This window comes from Python bivittatus, unplaced genomic scaffold (genome assembly GCF_059951505.1).
Source record: "Python bivittatus isolate LINGU-HERP-01145 unplaced genomic scaffold, Pbiv_v1 ctg000070_np1212, whole genome shotgun sequence".
NCBI lineage: Eukaryota > Metazoa > Chordata > Lepidosauria > Squamata > Pythonidae > Python > Python bivittatus.
Genome location: NW_028277034.1, coordinates 5,110,638 through 5,132,494, shown reverse-complemented (window position 1 = coordinate 5,132,494; position 21,857 = coordinate 5,110,638). Strand labels below are relative to the sequence as shown.

Below are 21,857 nucleotides of genomic sequence, written 5' to 3'. Positions count from 1 at the left end.
AATATTAAAGTTTTTCAAGCAATAGGAAAGAGCCAGAACATTCCTGCCAATTCGATTTGTGTTGCTGGAGATGATCAAGACCAGACATTCCAGTTCTTGGGCAAGAAGGTTGGAAATATTGGCAGGTGTGGAGCTAGCAGTTGGAGTGAGGAAAATGAAAGGAGTTTGGCTTTCGGTAAGGTAACAACTGTAATTCCAATAACACTAAGGTGAAAAAAAAATCTAGTTTCTTCTTGGGTACTTAGGAGAAAACTTCATCTATGCAAACGTGTAATTTAACTGCTGTTTTTGCTTAACTTGAAAAAGTACTTCTTTGTTTCATTTTTAAATGGCAAAATCCCAACTTGCGTCTTCCAAATATGTTGGACTTCAACTCCCCTAATTCCCACACCAAGGCCAACAACCACCTTTGGAGGAAACAAGGTTAAGAAATTCTAGTGTAGGTAATGCTACCACACATATGATTGATGCTGCTTCCCCCATCTTCTTGATTTGTATATTGCTTTTATAGATTTGTTATTTGTGTTTTAATTGGGGGGGGTATTTATATTTTTATTGTTCTTATTGTCTGGATTTTTAATTGTAAGTTACTCAGAGTCACTCTCTGAGGGAGATGGGTGGCATATAAATTCAATAATAAATAAATAAATGTAGAAGGAACTCTTCAACATGTGGATTAAGACTGATTGAGTTGCACGTATTAGCTCATAGTAAATTCTTAATTTAATTACAATGCTAGATGGAAATGTGTCTGAGAACATGAACAATCGTTTAAACATGCACCCTCTATGCCTGAAACATGTGTAACTATGTTTGTAATGTCTCACATCATAGCAATTTACATTTGATCTTGGCTCTATGATGGCAATCTTGATTCAGCAATTCTAGTACATAACAGATTTCTACAGATTTTGATGCCCCCAAATCTTTGTAATGTGTAAAGTGCTAAGATGTAAAGCGCATGATGTAAAGTCAGCAAGAACATATTCTAAATTTACTTGAAAAAAGAATTGTTGGTAGAATAAATATGACTAAGGAATGCAGGAAATGCCAAGTTTGAAATAGGTAAAGATGCGGCTATATTGTAGAAATAACTTTTGTATTATGAAGATAAAGAATACATTGCTTGTGTGATAGAGTTCTCTTATGGATAGAGTGAATGAAAGAATTAGATTGATTTTCAATACTGTATCTGTTGATTATTCAGTAATGTGTTGTCCTAGTCATATTTTAGGACATAGGTGCTCAAGCTTTTCTTCAAAATATTTGAAAAGTACTGGCTGTCTTGCTGAAACGTTCAGCTCATGTTTTATTGTGATTTAATTTTCAGAATAATCATATAGTATTGTCCACAGCACTGTTTAATACTTTGTCCTTGGTCAACATCTCAAGTCACCAGGGGAAAAAATAAAATGGAAAGAACTTTTCTATGCTGAATGAAGCTTATGGATTGCTAGGGGATTAATTTTTTTCTATAGTCTTTTAGTCATATGAGTTGTCCAACTATCTAGGGCAGTGTTTCTCAACCTTGGCAACTTTAAGATATATGGACTTCAACTCCCAAAATTCCCCAGCCAGCAATTCTGGGAGTTGAAGTCCACATACTGTATCTTAAAGTTACCAAGGTTGAGAAACACTGATCTAGGGACAACTAATTAAACATTCTGCTGAAATAAAACCATTTATTTTAATTCAAAGGAATATTTCAATTAGTTACCTCTACATAGCCTTGTTGTCAAGCTCCATATAGCTGGCAAGCTCAAGAAAGCAAGAATTACACAGACTTCAGTAAGGTATCTTTAACACTATTCTTGGAATAAATATAGAATCCGCAAGGACTCTCCAACCCTTTGTATATATGAGTGGAGTCCCTTTGAATGATCTCAAAATTTTCTTCCTAGGTTTCTTGCCACCTGCTGAGTTGCTATTTATAAGATAAGCTACCAATGTTCTCCTCTGTTTTTTTGTTGTTTATGTCTAAAAACTCTCCCGGCTTCTCAACAATCATTGACACTTATAGGTATTTTTATTTTAGCATCAACTGAATTGGAACTTTGTATCAGAATGCAAAAGTATTTCATCTATCCACAGAATCTGTGGCTCTGTGTTTTTTCTCTGGGCTTAGATAATTAGCATTCTTTAGAGGTTGTGGTTCTTAATCACAGAATGTTACATATTGACTATGTGAACACTGAACACTCTAATGACTTTCTCTGCAGTCCTGTGTTTACTTCTAATGTAGTTCATGAGGGTGACGCATCAAGAACACTTGGTAACTCAGCAAATAGTTTATAACCCATTTCTATGGACAGTTTCAACAAAACTGGCATTTCTAGTAAAATAGTTGAATACTCACTGATTCTGTGTAGCACTTGAACTCCGTTATGTTAATTAAATACCTTCATCGTATAATCTGTATTTGGGGCAGCATATCTAATCGTAAGCAAATTGTAACATCTGGCAATACTTGGAATCAAGTGTTGGCATCTGTGATGAAGAAATGCTTTACTGTATGAAGGGAGTGCTGACAAGATAGTGATAAAACCAAGTAGGGATGTAATAATTCTAGCTACAATCAACACTATTATTGAGCCTCCAACATTCTGTTATAGACTAGTTCATCTTTATATCCCCTAGCGTTTCATTTAGTTATATGTTCCCTGCGCCCCTTGATAATTTATAGTGGGATTATCTTGATGAAAATAAGCAAATTGATACAACTATCAAATTAAAAAGAAGGAGGTGACACCTCAGTTTCTTTAATTTCCTAACGGCTAAGTTTCCAAATAAAGCCACTTTGAATGACACTGGAAGTTTACAAAGCACAATTTAATAAGTCAGGCAGCAGCATTTGGAGTTTTATTAAAATTCATGGCTAGGTGTACCAATCCAAGAAATATTTTTTCTCTTCTGTTAATTATGTAAAATATTTATTATAAAAACAGGTTACATTTCCTATTACACCTTTTTCATTAATCTTTAGATATGAAGCCAACAAACTGGAATCTGATGAGTAGGCATACATTAGCATCCAAATTACTGTAATAAATACGTGTATAAAATAAACTGACAAAGTGGATCAAAGAAGGGCCAGATATTTATATTTCTTAATTTTTTTTGAAAGAAATATATATTTCTTTCAGATTGTGCATATTGGTAGCTTAATTGTTCTTCAAATATAGAGTCGATTAAGTTTGTTGTTTCAAAAGCCTGCAATTTTTTTTTCCTGAAACTTAAATCTATTCATCTTCAGAACATAATTATTGCAAGCTTTCTGGGTTTAGTTTTTAACCAAATGTGTTATATTTCATAATTTAACTCTTCACTCATCATAAGATAGTCTGGACTCAGTATGAATAATAATTTTTATGTGTATGTAGTGTATGTGCATATAAATTTACCTAGTAGCAAAATGTGTCTCAGAATCAGCTCAAATGTCATTCATGCAGTTTATATGAACAGAGAATCTGACACAATAAAAATGTGCTAGTAGCTCAGGTTTTAAGGAATGTCAAGATTAGCTTCTTATAAAAGACAGATATTCATTTGTAGAGATGAGCTTATTGGGTGTTAACTAGGCTAACACAGTGTAAACTTGAACTTTATGAAAGCAATAATTTGGTGACTAACATCTACCAAGAATAGGCAGCATATTGTTCTGTAGAGCTCAATTGATACTGTAAATTCATCATGTTTTTAACCTTAAAACTACATTTTCCTTCTTTTGGAATTTAGAAGATGAGGGCTATATTTATTAACTTTAAGACCAAGGAAATGGAGATATTAGATGAATTGAGATCTGCTACCTATATACATCTTACATAATAAAGGCAACATTTTCTTCAAGCTGAGTTCAATTCCTAGTGACCTCTAATACGGAAGTGGCCTTGCCACTGGCTTCTTCCAGGAAGTTTTCTTCCAGTTGAACCTACAATCCTGGTATTTCTTAAAGGTCCTCCATCCAAGTGTTAACCAGGAACGACTCTGCTTAGCTTCCAAACCCAGCCAGGTGTTGACCCTTTCCTGAGGTTGTAATGTAATGGTTCTTCATTGAGCCTAGGATATTCAGATCTTACCACTCTTGATATTTAGTTCACATACTTCTTAAGGTAGACAATATGGCTTACTGAAAGATTTGTTCTTCAGCCCTTTTCTTAATATTAATTTACTGATATCAAACTATTTTTCTTTGAAGCTTCTAATTTAGCATGCTTTAGATTACATGCAATAACAAAGTATGGAAAGTTAGCTTGCTTTGAAATGCAACTTTGGAATTTATTTTCTGTATTTATTGATTTCTTTGGGTTGTTATAGGACTTCTATAAGTATGTGCATTTGTCCTTTAATTTTAAACTTTTTATGGTCATTGATCAGAGCAGTGTTTCTCAACCTCAGCAACTTAAGATGTGTAGACTTCAATTCCCAGAATTCCCCAGCCAGCATACTGGCTGGGGAATTCTGGGAGTTGAAGTCCACACATCTTAAAATTGCTGAGGTTGAAAAACACTGGACCAGAGATCAAGTATAACAAACAAACTCTAAACATTTAAAGCATTCCACAGTCTACATATACAAACAAAATTGCTACAGGTGATCATTTTGTCCCCTCTCATGGAGTATCCTTGTTATTAATTAGCAACATTTTGCCATGGAATAGGTGAATTCAAGACTTCTGTCAGCCATAAGATAACTTACATAAAATTATTCATTGTGACTAGGGAAATTCTTTAGCAATAGGTGAAGTAGTGATCATCTCCAGTCACATTAAAAAGCACAACCTAAAAAATATACTCCATAGATTCAATCATCTCTCATATATGTGGACATTGCTGGAATGTTCTGGAATCTACCCTCCAGGATGGCAGAAGGGAGGGTACTAAAATGAGTCCTGGTAAAGGCCTGTCTGTAATGGGAGTAAAAGAATATAAATACTTTGCAGCCGCAAGCCTCTGTATTTCCCTCAGCAATTGGAAAAACTTTGCAATATAGCTCATTTCATATTATACCTGTGTACCACCAATCCGTTTTTTAATTCCTTAGCCTTATTCATACCCCAATTTAGCAGAAACTGAGGAGACAGACTGACTAGGGACATTTTACTTAGCTTGTGCATCCTTTATCTAGATTTAACGTATTCCCTGAAATTAGGGGAATGAAGCCAGTTAGAGCTAGGGTGATCATTAATCATACAAACTGAATTCACTGCCAAGTCCTAGCCTCCATCTAGGGGTCTTGCATCTAGTCTCAGTGCTGCACTGGGTGTTATAAACAAGGGTTTCAGAAATCAGACTGGATTTTTTCATACAATACAAAACTGGAATTGTGTCTCAGCTGCACCCCATATAATAGTTGGGCAGCAAACCTTGTATGCTATTTGACAGCAGCATTTATTTGTCAAGTTGATAAAAGTATAAAAATTCAAATAATTCTGCAAACGCAATCACAACCTATAGCTTGTGTAATAATATTATACAGCTACAATAAAGCTTTTTTCTTCCCTGTCTAGACACAACATTGTGTAAGACACTTACCAAAAACATGAGATGAAATCTATTATTGCTCATAAGAATGTTTCTTGGGAAATAATTTGCGAGTAAATCTCCAGTAAGATAGATAACAGTAAAGTTCAAGCAATCTCCTTAATTAGATATGTTGCTTAAATTACCAGAAAAGCTACATCTTTGATGTGAATAATGAATGCTTTATAACTGTCAGAGAACAGGTTCGTAAAACTGAAAAACCCAGAATACAGTTCTGAAATTGTAGGAAGGGACTTGATAGTGTCATGTCTCCCACAATCCATGTTGTACAGTATATTGGATCATTAAGCAATACTGTTACATGGACTTTGGGTATCCATTGATGTCAGGAACCATATTTTTCCATATAAAACTATGAAATCATTGCAGTGGTTAAAGTGTTGGGCATCGGCTGGGGAGACCCAGATACAATTCTCGACCATAAAACTAACTGGATGGGGGTTTTTTTAACTCCCATTTACTGCATAGGGTACTTATTTTTTGGAAGGGAGGGAAAGCCTACGTGTAAGTCGCCTTCAGCTGTCAAAAAAAAAGGAGGAATAGAAATGTAGTTAAATAAATAAGCTCTAGATAAAAAGATGTTTGTCCTTATTTGGAAGCAATTTTTTTCCAGTATAAACTCTGATACTATAAAAAGGATAATAGCTACATTTAATTGGAAGCCCTTCTGTTGGATGTCAGTATTAAGACAGTAATTATAAAAGTCATTAAGAGCATAAAAGCATCCATGGAAATGCTTACTGTGCAAATTGCATGCCGAATATGCTTGCAGTATTGTCTAGAGAATGAAGTGCACCTGCAATTTGTCATATTTGAGACTGCAGCATTGAAATGCATCCGTGTGTGCTGGAAAGACTTTCCAGTACTTATTGTAAATTTCTTAAAATAGAAATGTGCGAAAATAGGATTTTAGTAGATCAAGGTAATTGATAGAATTGAATATTAATTGCAGAAAATAGCAATGAAATGTTTTAATGAGATACTTGCAAACACAGATAATGAGTCTTTAGAGACTTGAATTTATGAGGTATTTTCCTTGTAACTATCAAAAGAATGCTCAAACCTGCGGCTGTGAGTACTTTTGATTTGTCGCCTTAATTTGTATTGTATTCATGATCTCAACTTCCTTTTCCCTGCTGCAGTTGGCCAGAGTAAGCAGAAGAGTCCCAAGAATTCATGTCTACAAACCCGGGCTTCTAAGGAAGTGCATTCAGCAGAAACAAAAGCACACGAGTTGATGCAATACAAAAGAAAATGTGAAAACCAAAGTGGAATTATCCAGCAGCTGAAGAAATGTTTGGCAAACAGCAATCGGAAATTGGAAGCATTAGCTCTTGTGATCCAGCACTTTCAGTCTGAGGTAAGGTTTCATTTCAAATTTATACATGCTTTATTTATTTATTTGTTTATTTGTTTATTTGTTTGTTTATTTATTTATTTATTTATTTATTTATTTAAATCTAGATGCAGGAGAAAAACTCCAAAATAAATGAGAAGCCTGAATGAACAGCTCAGTAATGCAAATTACATTTCCAGGGATGTTGACTTCCTATCCCACTCCATTTGCTGTATAGGGACATGATTGCCAAGTTTGGAATTCCTGCATGGGCTGAACTTAGGTCTTGCTTAAACTACTTGTCTCAGTAGTTACTTGAACTACTAGGGGAGATATTGTTCAAAGAAAATGCTGAGGTCCAAATCACTGCAGGCGCTCCCAATTTCTGTGTGCTCTTTCAATCATCCCTCCAGAGGCAGGAGATGGACAAGGGGATGTTTCCCAGGGTCTTCTGTGTTTCTGTTATTCAGTCTTCTGGTGGGATAGGAGCAATCCCATGTGCATGTTAGAACAGCCTTTCCCAATCTGGCACCCTCCAAATACGTTGGCCTCAAATGATTTAGTTATTGGTTATTGGATTTATACCCTGTCTTTCTAGTTATTTGCTAATTGAAACACTTGCCACAGTGAAGAACATACAACATGGAAGGACAACTGCATTATTGCACTCAAAATCCAGATTAAATGAAACACTAAAATAAATACATGATCAGCATTAAAAGAGTGGTGGAAGCAATATGTTTTTTATTGTTTCCTAATATGTTTCCTAAATACTGGGTAGAGGCCAAGCACATCCCTCTAAGTGCATTCCACAGCCTGGGAGCCGGGAAAAGGAGGCTTTTCCTGAAAGCTAGATAGTTGAATTTGTTGTAGTGAAGGCATCTACGGAAGGGCTTCTGATCTGAATAGCTGGGCAAGTCCTTTGTCAGAGAGGCAGTTCTGCAGATAGGCAGGCTCTAAGCCATTTAGGGCTCTATAGGTCAACAGAGAACTCCTTAGTTGCGTTATGTACATTGCTTTGAGATATACAAAATAAAGGTGGGATATAAATTAACTAAATAAGTTTTAAAAATTAACAAATAGCAACATTTTGATTTGTTCTTGATGTGCAGCTGGCAGCTAGTGCAGGGATTCATTATATGATCCCTGTATTTTGCACTCACCAGCAGCCTAGCTGCTGCATTTTGCACCAGTAGCAATTTCTGGATATGTTTATGCAACATAGAGTGTATTGCAATAGTCAACCAAGGTATGGATAGCTAACACAATGTCTGGCTCTTTCAAGAAGGATTAGAGGTGGCAGATCGGCCATAATTGTACAAATACACTCCTTGTTACAACTGCTGATTGCAAATCCAACAACAGCTGGGGATCAAGGAGCACTCCCAAACTGTGGAAGTATGCCTTGAACACATGGTTTGTTGAGAATGTTAGTTGTAATTGTAAATGAAATACTTTATAGTTGCCTGGTAGTGCAATTGAAGCCCCTGTGCCTGAAGCATTAAAGTAACTGTCCCCTGGAAAGCTTGCATGACTCTTTCGAAGACTGGTTGTCTGGAGATGTGGGTGTATGTACAGCTGCTTTATTTATTTTCAGTGGTGGTCCCAGCAGAAATGTTCTCTGCCTACATGGATGGACAGCTGGAGGCACTTTTGTTACAGCTTTGTAAGCCTTCTGGAAGACAAGGCTACTTTAACCTTTTGAAGACAAGTGCTTTGCTTTTGTTATCACACACTGTGCAGCCTTATATCGAAGTAACTCTCCTTTTGAAGCCAAGTGCTGAAATTTAGGTTGGGATGCTCTGTGCATTTCCAATAAGTCAGTTTTCCACCATACGTGTATATTGTACCCAGCTAGGGGGTGGCACCTTGGCTGACCTTGAAAAGTAGAGCAAGATTTGACTTGGTTAATACCTGGTGATTCTCAGGAAATCTCAGAGCTGAAGACTAAACTGGGAAGTTGAAAGCACCCTAGAAGAAGGAAGTGGCAGAGTGATTTTGTATTATTGCTCAACTCAGATGAGACTTTACCTTTATATTTGTCATGCCTGATCTCAAATCAAATATTTTCCCAATCTTCTTCAGAGAAAACAAAACTTAGATATTTTGAAGTGGTAGAAACCCATTTCTTGTCATAGGAATGAGAATGAGCAAGCACTGGGTTTCTGCAAATGCCAGTTTAAACACTGCATCAGTCATTCTACACCCTTGATGAAGTGAACTACAACTCAAAAAAGCTTATGCCTTTTAATAAAACTTGTTAGTTGGAAAAGGTGGTATTAGACTCCTTCTGATTTAATGTTACTTAATACCCACCTCTGGTATCTTATCTTGGATTTGTGAAAGTGAGATGGATAAAACAAGCAGTGCTGAGATTTCATGGAGGTTTGTTCATGTAACATTGGTTTCCTTTAACCCTGAAACAAAGTGTTGCATCTTAGTCACAAATTCAGTTTTGAAAGCTAGTTGTAGCTTTTCATTTAAATCAACATACCAGTATCATAATATTGTACATTTTAAATCTATTTTTCCCAAAAGACAATATCCCTGTAATGAAAACAGTGTTGCCCAGGATACCATTATTACAGAAGTCAGTACATCTGCCTGCTTGTTTATCTGAGTGTCAAGAAGAAAACTTTTTCAGGAAGAGTTACAATTTTTTAAAGACTAACTGTTGCTAGAAACACTCGTTTAAAAAGCGCTTTCTTATGTTACCATGTCTTCAAAAGAACAAGTGTTGAACCTTCTACTTAAAAAGGTAATGAGGTCATAGTACTGCACTAGGGACACTTCTGTTGTCATGGTAACTTTGATGTCACAGTCTTTTTTTTCCCCCCACTACCTTGATCTTGGGGGAAAGATTGAGGAAGGGCTGTTGTTGCTTAAACATACTCTTTTAATTAAATCATGGCTATAAAACTGTCCAAATGTAAATGCTTACTTCCTTGAAAAAGCCTTTTAGGAATATATAACAGCTTCTTCATCAAGGAATTGCAGAGAGCATGGGTCTGGCTTTAATCTTGAAATTATATGTGTCAGACCTCTGAGATATAATATTAAAGGCCCATGAATTTATTGAGCTATTCAGATTTCATTGTATCTACTTCATCAATAATTGTATTACAATTCATGGGTTGCAAACTTGCAAAACTCTTCCATGCCTTGGGATTTGATCAATTAACCATTTTGAATTCCATATCCAGCTACAAGAAAGAAGTGGTAAGTCCCTTGCAGTGATTGTTTTTTCATTTTAAAAGAAATTACTGGAGTACTCGTTATACATTAGGCCATTCTTGCATCTGAAAGCCAGTTTTTATTCATATTTTTCAACCTAGGTTTCTTGTACCATGTAAAGGAACAATAATATTCAGTGATTTGCGTACGTAGAAACATAGAAATGTAACCAAACCTGATCAGTTGTTGTTTAAGGATCTTAAGGACAAATGCAAATGAGGCTTCCTTACATGTGATAATACCTTTTTCACATGAAGAAAAAAACTAATTGTTCTGTCCATTTCTATCATACATTATCTGGTGATAGAATATTTCACTATGTTCTTGTACGGTTGAAGTTGAATAATAATAACACATAGGAATAATGCTGGGTTTCCTTCAAAAACGGATACCTGTTGCCAATGCCATTTTTTTCTTGACAGCTGTTTCTACCCCATCCCTTTCCAGCAAGGTCCGGCAGATTCAGTAAAAATAGGTAGCAGTAACATGGGAGATAGAGGATTCCAGGTATGGGAAGAATAAAAGGGTTTTGGATTGCTGATGTACGATTCCCTTTAACTAGGAATGAACATCTTTAGTTTGTTTTGTGGGAAATACCCTACAGCAGTATATTTCAAACACAATACCTTTTGTCATTCCATGGTCCTGCAGTTACACTGTAGTAGATAGTTATATGGGTTGAGAACAAGGTTACTTCTGTCTCTAAAAATGAAGCCACTTAATGAGCATTTTTACACCTCCTTGCAAATTGATGCACATGGCTTTGCATAGGAACAGCTATGAGATTTCAGCTGAAATGCATGTTTTGGATGTCAATGACTACCTGATTTTCAGTACAATATGTAGATACTTTGTGGGAAAGTGTCAGCCTGGTTGTTCTAGAAATGCGAACCAGTTCTTTACTACCCCCTGTAGGAATAGATTAGGAAAGGACTGTAAAGTGGAAGGTAGGTTTCATCTATTAAAGAAATAAATGAATTTTAATAACAGCCTTTACACATTAAATCAGCATCTTATAAAAATTCAATACAAAATTATGACAAACTGACACTCATTTTTTATTCTAGCTGTTACAGGAAGTAGTGATACTGTCCTATACAGTAATGAGCAGGGCACAACACTAATTTGGATTGAAGCATCCAAATTAAAATTGGAATAAATTTTCTAGTTTTCTGGAAACCTGCTGATCTTACAATCTGGATTCTTGTTCTCATAACTGAGCAAATTAGACTTAAATGAGCAGGTTAGATGTGTAAGAAATCAAGAGCAAAACACTAACATCGGTTTTCTTGTAGTTTTGGTGACGTATGAAATCGACTTCGAATGTTGTTTCATATTTTTCCACTCCTGTTTTACTTTAGAAAACAGCAATTTTTAAAGTCATACTATTCACAGCCAGTGCAAGTAATGACTTTTAGGGCCAAGCATGAATTATTTTTAATTATTTACAAACTCATAATTTTATTTATTTATGTACTGTATTTATTTAGCAATATTTATTTACAATCCCATTTAACAGACTCTGGGTAGTATATGTATGCTAAGAAATAATATTTTAAACATAATTCCATCTTTTCTCAAGATGGACAGCAGTTTGAATTTTGCTAACGTGAATATGACAAAACTATAAAAGCATAGCCAAAATAAGACTGTTATGTTTTTATTTGTAAGGCTCTATCCCATTTGCTTATTTTAAATGATTTTCCCTCTGCTGTGAATCTGTTAACCTATACAAACAAAGTATAATTTGACTGTGTTTTATTTATTATATTTCTCAATTGCCCAGTGATTACAGTTCTCTGGGCAGTAAACAAATCAGTTATAGATAAGCAAAAGGATACAAAAAGATTTTTGAAAATAGCACAGTAATTGAGATAAATTACAGTAATACTTCGGTTCACAAACGCTTCTGTTCACGAACAATTCAGTTCGCGAACAGCAGCATTCGCAAAATTTTGCTTCCGTTCGGAAACTCCACATCGGGTGACGAACACGACCCGCAGCTATCTTCCCTGCTCTGACACGTGGTCGTGGCTTCCTCTAGGCGAGATTGCGGTCGCAGACAGACACTTGCTGTGAAGCTTTTTGGTGTCACCTCAAGCAAGGTTAGTGTTCTCTCTCCTCATACTGTACTGTACTGTACTTTGTTTCATATTTTTGTAGTTAAAAAAAAATACATATGGTTCAGAACAGATTAACCTTATTTACATTGAACCTTATGAGAAAATCTGATTCGGTTGGCTACCATGTTCGTAGGGGTCAGAATGGATTAACCTTATTTACATTGAATCTTATGGGGAAATTTGATTCAGTTCGCGACCAGAATTGTGGAACGAATTAAGTTTGTGAACCGAGGTACCACTGTATCAGCAAGTTTAATGATGTTGCATCCCTGGAGCATCTTCCCAGGCATTTGAATGGCCCTACCCCTGTTGGCTTTGGGAAGGTCTAGGAAGACTTAGCTGTTTGAACAAACTCTGAAAGGTAAAACGAGGTGTTTGTGCTCCTAGTAATGGACATTATTTTAATTGGGGGGAGCAGGGTTGCAACTAATCCTGGGACCTTATATTATGCTGTTATCATTCTGATTTGTTGATAGTATTTTGTTTTACTTGAATCAAATTATGGAAGGGAAATTGTATGCTGTTCAGAGTCAGCTGTAATTGGAGCAGCCTATAAACCCTGAAAAATAAATACTGATAGTGAGTGATAAAATCACATGCTTCCATTTCTGCTGCATTGGGCCCTCCTGTACTTTGTATAATGTCAATAATGTAAGGACTAGGTGGAACAATTCTCTCCAAGAGAACCTTTAAGCTGTTGAGGAGAATTACCTCCCCTTGATAGCACACTTATTTTTAAAATGGAGGGTGATCAATTTTCAGGGTTTTTTTAATCCCACCCCCACCCCAATAGTCCATTGGGTTGGCATACTTCCCTGCTAAACAGCCCTCTGGAGCTTACTAAATTTAAAGTGTCCAGTTATTCCTAACAACCTATGAAGCATTCATTTTCATTCTGCTCTCTGCAGTGCAGTGCCTGTATTTCAATTTAACAAATATTTTGAGGGGCCCTTTAACATTTCTTGATTTGGGCAGCTCAGATGAACCATCCAATACCTACTGATGGGTTTGATTCTATGTTGGTTTCTTTGGTGCACTTTGGGGTTTTTGGGTCAAGTCTCTAGTAATTGGTTCAGTGATTTTGATTATCTCACTTATTGGCTTTTATTGGGTCCTTTATTTTAACATAAATTCTTCTCAGCCTAGGAAATGGAACTCTGTTGTTCCTAAAACAATGAGAATTGTTGCTCTTACCTAGAATTGATAGGAGCTCCTGGCTAACTAATCAGTTTATCAGATAAGTGGATTTCTCTTATTGTGAGTCTAAACTAATTTGCACTTGAATAAATATCTCAAAAATAACAAATATATTCTCAAGGTGGGGCTTTCTCTCTTATCTATTTGCAAGGTAGTTCCTCTGTCTTGAATTCAACTACCGTATTTCCTTGTATACTTGCTGCTTATAAATTATTTAGACTGTTGATAATAAAATTAGGATATATAGAGTTTAGAGTATGCACACAATGCTCCTTTGTGCATTCTAATCCATGTAAATAAGTCATTAATATTCTTGTTTTAATGTTGCCTATATATTCCTGGGGAACAGAGGCAGAGAAGACTGACTTATTCCCCAAATAACAGGAAGTTTTATGGAACCTCTAAGACTAATTAGTTTATATTGCATAGTTTTTCATGGATCATGGTGTGATCTATGACAACCTATTCAAACAGTTCACAGCCAATAAGAGCCCACTCTGTTTATAATAACAGCCCAAATGTGATTGCAGGAGCTCTCATGCTTTGGAATATAAATACTGATTAGGTATGCAGAATAAATACTGATGCAATATAAATCCTGATTTTGAAATAACAAGTCACCATGTTAGTCCCTTAGAGAAAGAAAAAGATTCCACAGTCACAGGACTTTGTTATTATGTTGGTCCTTAAGAATATCAGGCATTTTTTTAAACTTAGAGAAAATGGCTAGGCTTCCACACTATGCTGAGTCATTCATTCATTCATACATACATACATACATACATACATACATTTAATCATGGTGGCCAAGTTCACCCATTCACCCAGCCAGTAAATGCAAGGCTGGATTTGACTCCTGGTCATCCCTAACCCTCATGAGATCAACTCAAGGCTGTCACCTTTTTTTTTCCTTTTTTTTTCTTTTCATGCCTTCGAGTCAATGTTGACTCCTGGCAACAGCCTGGACAAGTCTCTGCAGTTTTCCTGGCAACATTTGCAGAAGTGGTTGGCCATTGAATCCTCCTTCCTAGGGCTGAGAGAGAATGACTGGACCAAGGTCATCTAGCTGCCTTCATGCCTAAGGTGGGGCTAGAACTCACAGTCTCCTGGTTTCTAGCCTGATGCCTTGACCGCTAGGCCAAACTGGCTCCAGTAAGGCTGTCATTGACCATCTGCAAAATGGGCATCATCAGTCAACCTAAAGCAGAGAGTATCTATAGAACTGAGGTTAAAATACAGATGAAAGTATCAGTGCATCTTTTCATGCTGCTCTTTTCACCCCTGCTGTCCCAGTGGGAAGCTCCTGGGAGCAGGGATATGTCTCTTTCATTTGCTGTTATATACTTGGTAGAGCTGCATGACAAGCATGCAGCAAATCTTGGCAAGGTTTCTTTCTTTTTTTCTCTTTTCAGCTTACATCATGTCATTTCCCCACCAGCCTTTCTGATAAATTAAGAGTGAAAGCCTAGAATAACTAATTCAGAAAAGCTAAAAATAAAAGCCATTATCCATAGAGGTGGTCAGGAGGATGTTTTCTCCCCCTTCTTCTCCCCCCCACCCCACCCTCCCAGGCATTGTACCAACTGATATTTGAGTAAGTGGCAATCGATCTTCGTAATGTCTGGTTCTCATTTTTCAGAAACGAAAGAGCTGTAGCTTTAAGTAATCACTGGCTGCTTGTGCCAAGTGCAGAGGCTGCAGCGAGTGTGTCTCTGTATTGGGAGAAACCAGTAGAAGGACTACGGTAAACTGCAAAGCATGATGAAGTCGAGCTGAGGCAGTGGCCAATGAAGTGCGACCTGGTTGTGAGTTAAATGTGGCCCAACCAGTTTGCTTTGTGGTACTGCTTGCCACCTGTACACTCCTGCCTGCGTATGCTGGGGACAGAAAACAAGCTGGGGACTGAAGCTATACAATGGGCTGCTCTAGCAGCAAACTATGCTTGTATTCTCCGTGTGCTGCAAAAAAGGTAATTGGTATTTGTTCTGTAGTGCTCTTCTGGAATAATATCAAGGAGTTTTGAGCAGGGGCTTGCTGCAAGCAAGGTGAAAATGCTTCCCGCAGCAGGCAGCCTGGATTTTGGAATCTCTGCACCATTGGGCTTTCTAAGTAGTGATCGCATCAAGGAGGCAAAGGGCTCATTGCACCTTATAAATTCTGTTAGGGGTGGGGGGCTGCTTGGTTCTTGTCTAGCTGAACTCCAGGGTGAGCTGTGTCCTGGAACTTGTTCAGTAATTGGAAATAGGCAGAAAAGCAGATGGCTTCTTATGTGATGTTTAAAGTGCACCAGCATTCGCATTAAGAAAAAAACAATCCTGCTAAAGAGAACGTTTTGACTTCATCTTGACACATTCTGTGTTGCTCCTAAACTTTGTAACTGGGCTTTATCAGCCTGTAGAAGACTCAGCATTAAGTGTAGAAGACTTCAGGCTCTATTTACCTTTGTTACAAAGTACTTTACACTTTATTTGTCACCCATGTGGTCCTCAAAGTTATGAGTAAGAGGTCCTACAAGTTTGTTGAATACAGTTAGAAGATGTTAATTTAATCCTTAGGGAGTCCACACCTAACCTGAAAACTAAGGTCTCACTAACTTTAAAGTACTTAACAAGAGGTGAAAACCTTATTTAAACACATCTGCTTCCTTAACTCAGAACCATCTGTGTTTTTCCAGTGTTAAAAAGCTGCTGTTCTGGATGATTCATACATTGGCATCTTTTTTTCCTCCATCTCTTGTCATTCAGCAGATAGCCTGCAAATGTAACTACTGGAAAGTGTCATGTTTTTTTCAATAACATTGTATGCCTCTGTGCTGTGTTCTTCCCACAGAGAGAGGAAGTGCTTTCCCAGCGTAAAGAGTTATCACTAGAACTTCTCAATCTGCGTGGAGAACTGGGTGAGTGTTAATCCATGCTGCCCTTCTTTTTTTTTTTAAGCAATGAATGCAGCAATAAGGCAGAGTCATAAAAGGTCATAGACCTGAATCAGCACATTCAGACCCCCCCCCCCACTTCATTTGGTTCAAATCTTTGTGGTCTACATTTCTCCAGAGCCTTGGTTGCATGACCCTGAGTTCATCTGGCTTCCAGAGAACTGCTTCTGGAAACATGTCTCTGATGGTCCAAACATCCACTGTGGAGAAGGTGGATGGTGAGATAGGCTGTGCAACTCACATTTTTCTTTTTTGTTGGTTTTGTTGGTAAGGCTATATAGGCATTATTTTCCTCTTGGCATTGAGGAAACAATGGTAACATATGCTATATTTTATTCATTGTGGTGTATCACGCTGAGCCTGTTCACAATAAACTAAAGTGCGCAAGAAAATAGGAAAACATCACTTTCTGTAAACAGTTTAAATGCTTCAAGGCAGAGAACCATAAATGGTCCAAAATGAGATTCAGCTTAAATGTGCCAAGAGGAGCTCTGCATCTTAACGAGAGCTTTAGTATGTTTAACGTTAAATCATGAGTTGGTTATAACATTATGGTTCAGAGAATAAAATGGGTTTCACTTTATATCTTACCTCTCTGTTGCTTGTTAGCTGGCCTAAGGCAAGCTGCTGACATTTAATTTCAGCCATTCTGTAACACAGAGCTGAAGCTGGCCTACTTTATGGATTAATGGAATGAGTCAATGAGATCATGTATGTGAAACACTTAAGCAATTTGCTCTGTAAGTTGATTGACACTCAGCCCGTGAAACTTGATTGAAGTCCCTTTTTCATTTCAGATATTTTATTATGAGAATAATGACTATCACAAGTTTAATGCAGGTCAATGTTTTAAGCAACGGTTATATTTTTTCACCATTGTTCATGTGGCCTTCTCTATCTTGGTGTCTCACTGCATGTGGACTACAATACCCACCATTTCCAGACTTATGGCTGAACTTATTTGGAGATACCAAGACATCTGGAGGGTGCCAGATTGGAGAAGTGTTACCTTAGTATATTTAAGAAGATTCATACGTTATCAACTCTTGGCATTGAATGATTACTGCTACTAGAAGCATACAGTAGATTAAACAAAGAGGCTTTTTTTCTGATTGGGGTCATGAATATTTTGAAAAGATGTTTTATGTAAATCATGTATAAGCATAACATTTTGAAAGGGATTATTTTTCAAGTGGTAGTAATACAATTATGTACATGGGAGAATGAAATATTGGCTTTGCTAGCTACTCATGGTTCTAATTGTTTTACTTTGTACAAACAGAATATTTTGTGTGTCTGTTGATCTTGGAGGTCATTCCCTCTTCTCTTACTCCCTTGCCCATTGATAATATGAAGGTGTTGAGTAACAAATGTTGCCCAACTTGGATCAGTGGATTAAGCATTAGGCAGGGATGGCAACTTTTTAAAAAAATCAAGTCCTTTCCGTCTTTTGAGAAAACTGATTTTTTGAGACAGTTCTGAGTTATAGAATGAAGAGTAAGAATGGCAAAGTTTGAGTGTGTGTGTCACTTTTGATGAGAGGCCATGTTTATATGAAGTATGGGAAGTCCAGGCTGATGAAAGGAAAGGTGCATTTTTGAATTGTAAATCTCATCTGTGAATGAAAACTGAAATACCTTCTGGTCACCTGATACAGATCTTATTGTGGGCAACACCATAACACCTATTTCAGAGATCTCAAACTGCGAGTTTGTGACAGTCCATCTTGTTTGTTTGTTTGTTTACTTATTTATTTATTTAAGCATTTATATGGTTCCCCAACTCAAACCATGTGGTTCTGGGTGGTGTACAAAAAAGAAGAGAAAACCATAATCAATTAAAAAAAACATATTTCATTAAAACATACTAAAACAACAAGATGGTGATTAGACCCGAAATCTTCATCAGTTGGGAACTCAACTTCTGACCCCAAGACCCGAGGAAAGAGCTAGGTCTTCAGTGTCTTCCTAAAAGCCTTATAGCGACTTTCTTAACAATACATTTAAAATTGTATGTATATTAGAAAATACATTTTAAAACTTGCATATATGTGCCAACCTAGGCTGCAAATCTAATTTTGTAAATCAGAACAGGCTCTGTTATGTGTGCGTTCTTTGGGGTAAGTGGTCCCTAATTTATGTTCTAGTGTGTGTTTGTGTTTATTTGAAAACATGTGCTTATTTGAAAACATGCTAGAATAATGTTTCAGAGGCTTATGGGTCAACTACAGTCAAAATGAATATGACCATTAAAATATGAGATTTTAAATAGTTAATTCCTGTATTATGAGGAATTAGTCCACCTTGCCCACAGTTTACATGGCAGACCTATTTCTTCTCAGCTCTTATTCCGTTGGAGTACCAAGGACAGTGGCAAAAGGATCCAACTATATGGCAGGACTGCATATGTGTCCTGAAACGTGCTGGTGGTAGGAATAGCTGAATGAGCTTTGTGAGAGAATGATCTCTTTGAAGTTGTAGCATGACTATTGTCTATTGAAAGCAAGTGTCTTCCAAATCAGGTTTGTATTAACCAGTCTACCAGCGAACTTCTGGTACGGCCATTGAGTAAGAACAAGCTTTTTTTTTTTTCCTGCTGAGTTGTACAGAATAAAATGAATAGAATTGGAAAGCTTGAGGATGGGAATAGCATTTTCAAAATGTAATTCAGTGAAAAGAGTTGGATTGAGACTTCCATTTCTCATTAATGATGGTGCGTACATCTTTTTTTTTTAAAAAAAAACTTTCTCCTAGATTACAAGGTTAAAAGTAAATATGTTTACTTTATGTATGCTTAAAGATGCTATTGCAGTAGATACAAAAATTGACTGTTTTTATTGCAGTAATACTGGCTAATTGAATGTCTAAGCCCCTGAACTAATTACTCACTTAGAAAATTCCAGTATATTACCATAAAACATAAATCTTTTATTTTATGAACATCTATAGATAGCTTTGATTTGTTTCTTAAAAGAAACAAGTTGCAGTGTGAAATTGCTTAAAATTTTTATCCTTCACTTAATCGGTGTATTGACTTAATAGTGCTTACATTGCCTTGGGAGGACAATTTTGTCAAAGCATGGCATTGTGATCATGAATGTTTGGTAGATTTCTTAATTAGCAGATAGAGTGTTTTTTCCCCCCTCTTTGAGATACCAGGCTTTTAAAAATATTTTTCCCCAAAATATCTAATACATTTTTGTGCTACTGAATTCTAATCACTTTGCAAATAGTCCCTTTTTGCTTGAATGGCTTTAAAGGGAAATCAACACCTTTTGGGATTTATTCTTTTCAAAAAGGCTAAAGGAGGAAGAGGAGAAAACGTTTATGCAGGGGTTCTCAAACTTTCTGGTTCGGTGACAATCCCTAGAATAATAAATGAATCTTTATGACCCCCCACAGATAATGACTTTGATAATAAGAGTAATATTAATAATATGAATATCAAATGCTGTTGGAAGAATTAATCTTTCTCAAGTTGGGTGGGGATTTTTGTACTGGTTGGGCAATTCTATGCGTTAGGTCTGTGCGTGCAAAGCTGGAGTCCTGCCTAAACTTGTTCCTGGCTTTATTTGGACAGAAACAGCTGTCCATTCTGTTCTCTGGATATGTTCTGGTGAGCTCTCTTGAACCTGCAACTACCCATTGTCCTTGACCATCACAACCACCACCATCGATTTTTCCTCCCCCGCTCGCCCCATACTACCTTCTTTCCCCCATTGACAAAGCAGTAACTGAGGATTCAGACTACCAGTGATGCACTCCTGGTCTTGTGGGCACCAACACTGTAGAAAAAGCATTCAAACTTTCACTTAGTTTCTTTCTGTCTCTGGTGTCAAGATTGCTGGAAGATCTTGGAATCCCTAGCAAAAGCTTAGTCATGTTTAAAGGGACAGTGTAGAAAGGGATGCTGGAAGAATCTGATTTTGTGTTAGGATATATGTCAGTCTTTGGGGCTATGATATATAAACCCATACTCTGTGAGGTTGCCTATTGCTTTGTGATACCAGCTTGCAAATGATATCCAACTCTATATCTCTTTTCCCATAGAAATCCAAAAAAGCTGTTCATATGCTAAATCAGTTTTTGATGTCAGTAACAGATGAGGTGAAAACAAACAAATGGAAGATTTAGATAAATCAGAGATGCTTCTGGACAGTTAAGTAAGAGAATAGGGATTCAACAGGGGCTAGATGGGATTATAATCCTGCAATAGACTCAAGTTTGCTGGTTGGCTATGCTGGTGGGTCTGAGCTGTCAACATGGAAAGCCAGGGTTGACACGGACTAGGAGGGCCTTCTTGTGACTAATGCTAGGATGCCAATTGCACCTACACCTAGTGTAAAGGTATGTGGGAATGACCTTGGGAGGCAAGAGGGAGAGCCATAGACAGAACAACCAACATGTACAGTGGGGCAAAAAAGTATTTAGTCAGCCACCAATTGTGCAAGTTCTCCCACTTAAAAAGACGAGAGAGGCCTGTAATTTTCATCATAGGTATACCTCAACTATGAGAGACAAAATGGGGAAAAAAATCCAGAAAATCACATTGTCTGATTTTTAAAGAATTTATTTGCAAATCATGGTGGAAAATAAGTATTTGGTCAATATCAAAAGTTCATCTCAATACTTTGTTATATATCCTTTGTTGGCAATGACAGAGGTCAAACATTTTCTGTAAGTCTTCACAAGGTTTTCACACACTGTTGCTGGTATTTTGGCCCATTCCTCCATGCAGATCTCCTCTAGAGCAGTGATGTTTTGGGGCTGTCGCCGGGCAACACGGACTTTCAACTCCCTCCAAAGGTTTTCCATGGGGTTGAAATCTGGAGACTGGCTAGGCTACTCCAGGACCTTGAAATGCTTCTTACGAAGCCACTCCTTCGTTGCCTGGGCAGTGTGTTTGGGATCATTGCCATGCTGAAAGACCCAGCCACGTTTCATCTTCAATGCCCTTGTTGATGGAAGGTGGTGTTCACTCAAAATCTCACGATACATGGCCCCATTCATTCTTTCCTTTACACGGATCAGTCGTCCTGGTCCCTTTGCAGAAAAACAGCCCCAAAGCATGATTTTTCCACCCCCATGCTTCACAGTAGGTATGGTGTTCTTTGGATACAACTCAGCATTCTCCTCCAAACACGACGAGTTGAGTTTAGACCAAAACATTCTACTTTGGTTTCATCTGACCATATGACATTCTCCCAATCCTCTTCTGGATCATCCAAATGCTCTCTAGCAAACTTCAGACAGGCCCAGACATGTACTGGCTTAAGCATCTGGCACTGCAGGATTTGAGTCCCTGGCAGCATAGTGTGTTACTGATGGTAGCCTTTGTTACTTTGGTCCCAGCTCTCTGCAGGCATTCACTAGGTCCCCCCATGTGGTTCTGGGATTTTTGTTCACCATTCTTGTGATCATTTTGACCCCACAGGGTGAGATCTTGCATGGAGCCCCAGATCAAGGGAGATTATCAGTGGTCTTGTATGTCTTCCA

At 37.3% G+C, this 21,857-nt stretch overlaps 1 protein-coding gene across 5 annotated transcripts in view; it reads left to right on the top strand.

The window, feature by feature from the left end:
• The window catches only part of MTUS1 (microtubule associated scaffold protein 1), a 98,523-nt gene that overhangs the window by 62,272 nt on the left and 14,394 nt on the right, over nt 1-21,857 (top strand). For all 5 annotated transcript variants that reach the window (XM_007426899.3, XM_007426897.3, XM_025165862.2 and 2 more), the window contains 2 exons: nt 6,683-6,900; nt 16,260-16,326. In XM_007426899.3, coding sequence (XP_007426961.2) covers nt 6,683-6,900; nt 16,260-16,326 — 285 coding nt within the window. The remainder of the gene's footprint in view (nt 1-6,682; nt 6,901-16,259; nt 16,327-21,857) is intronic.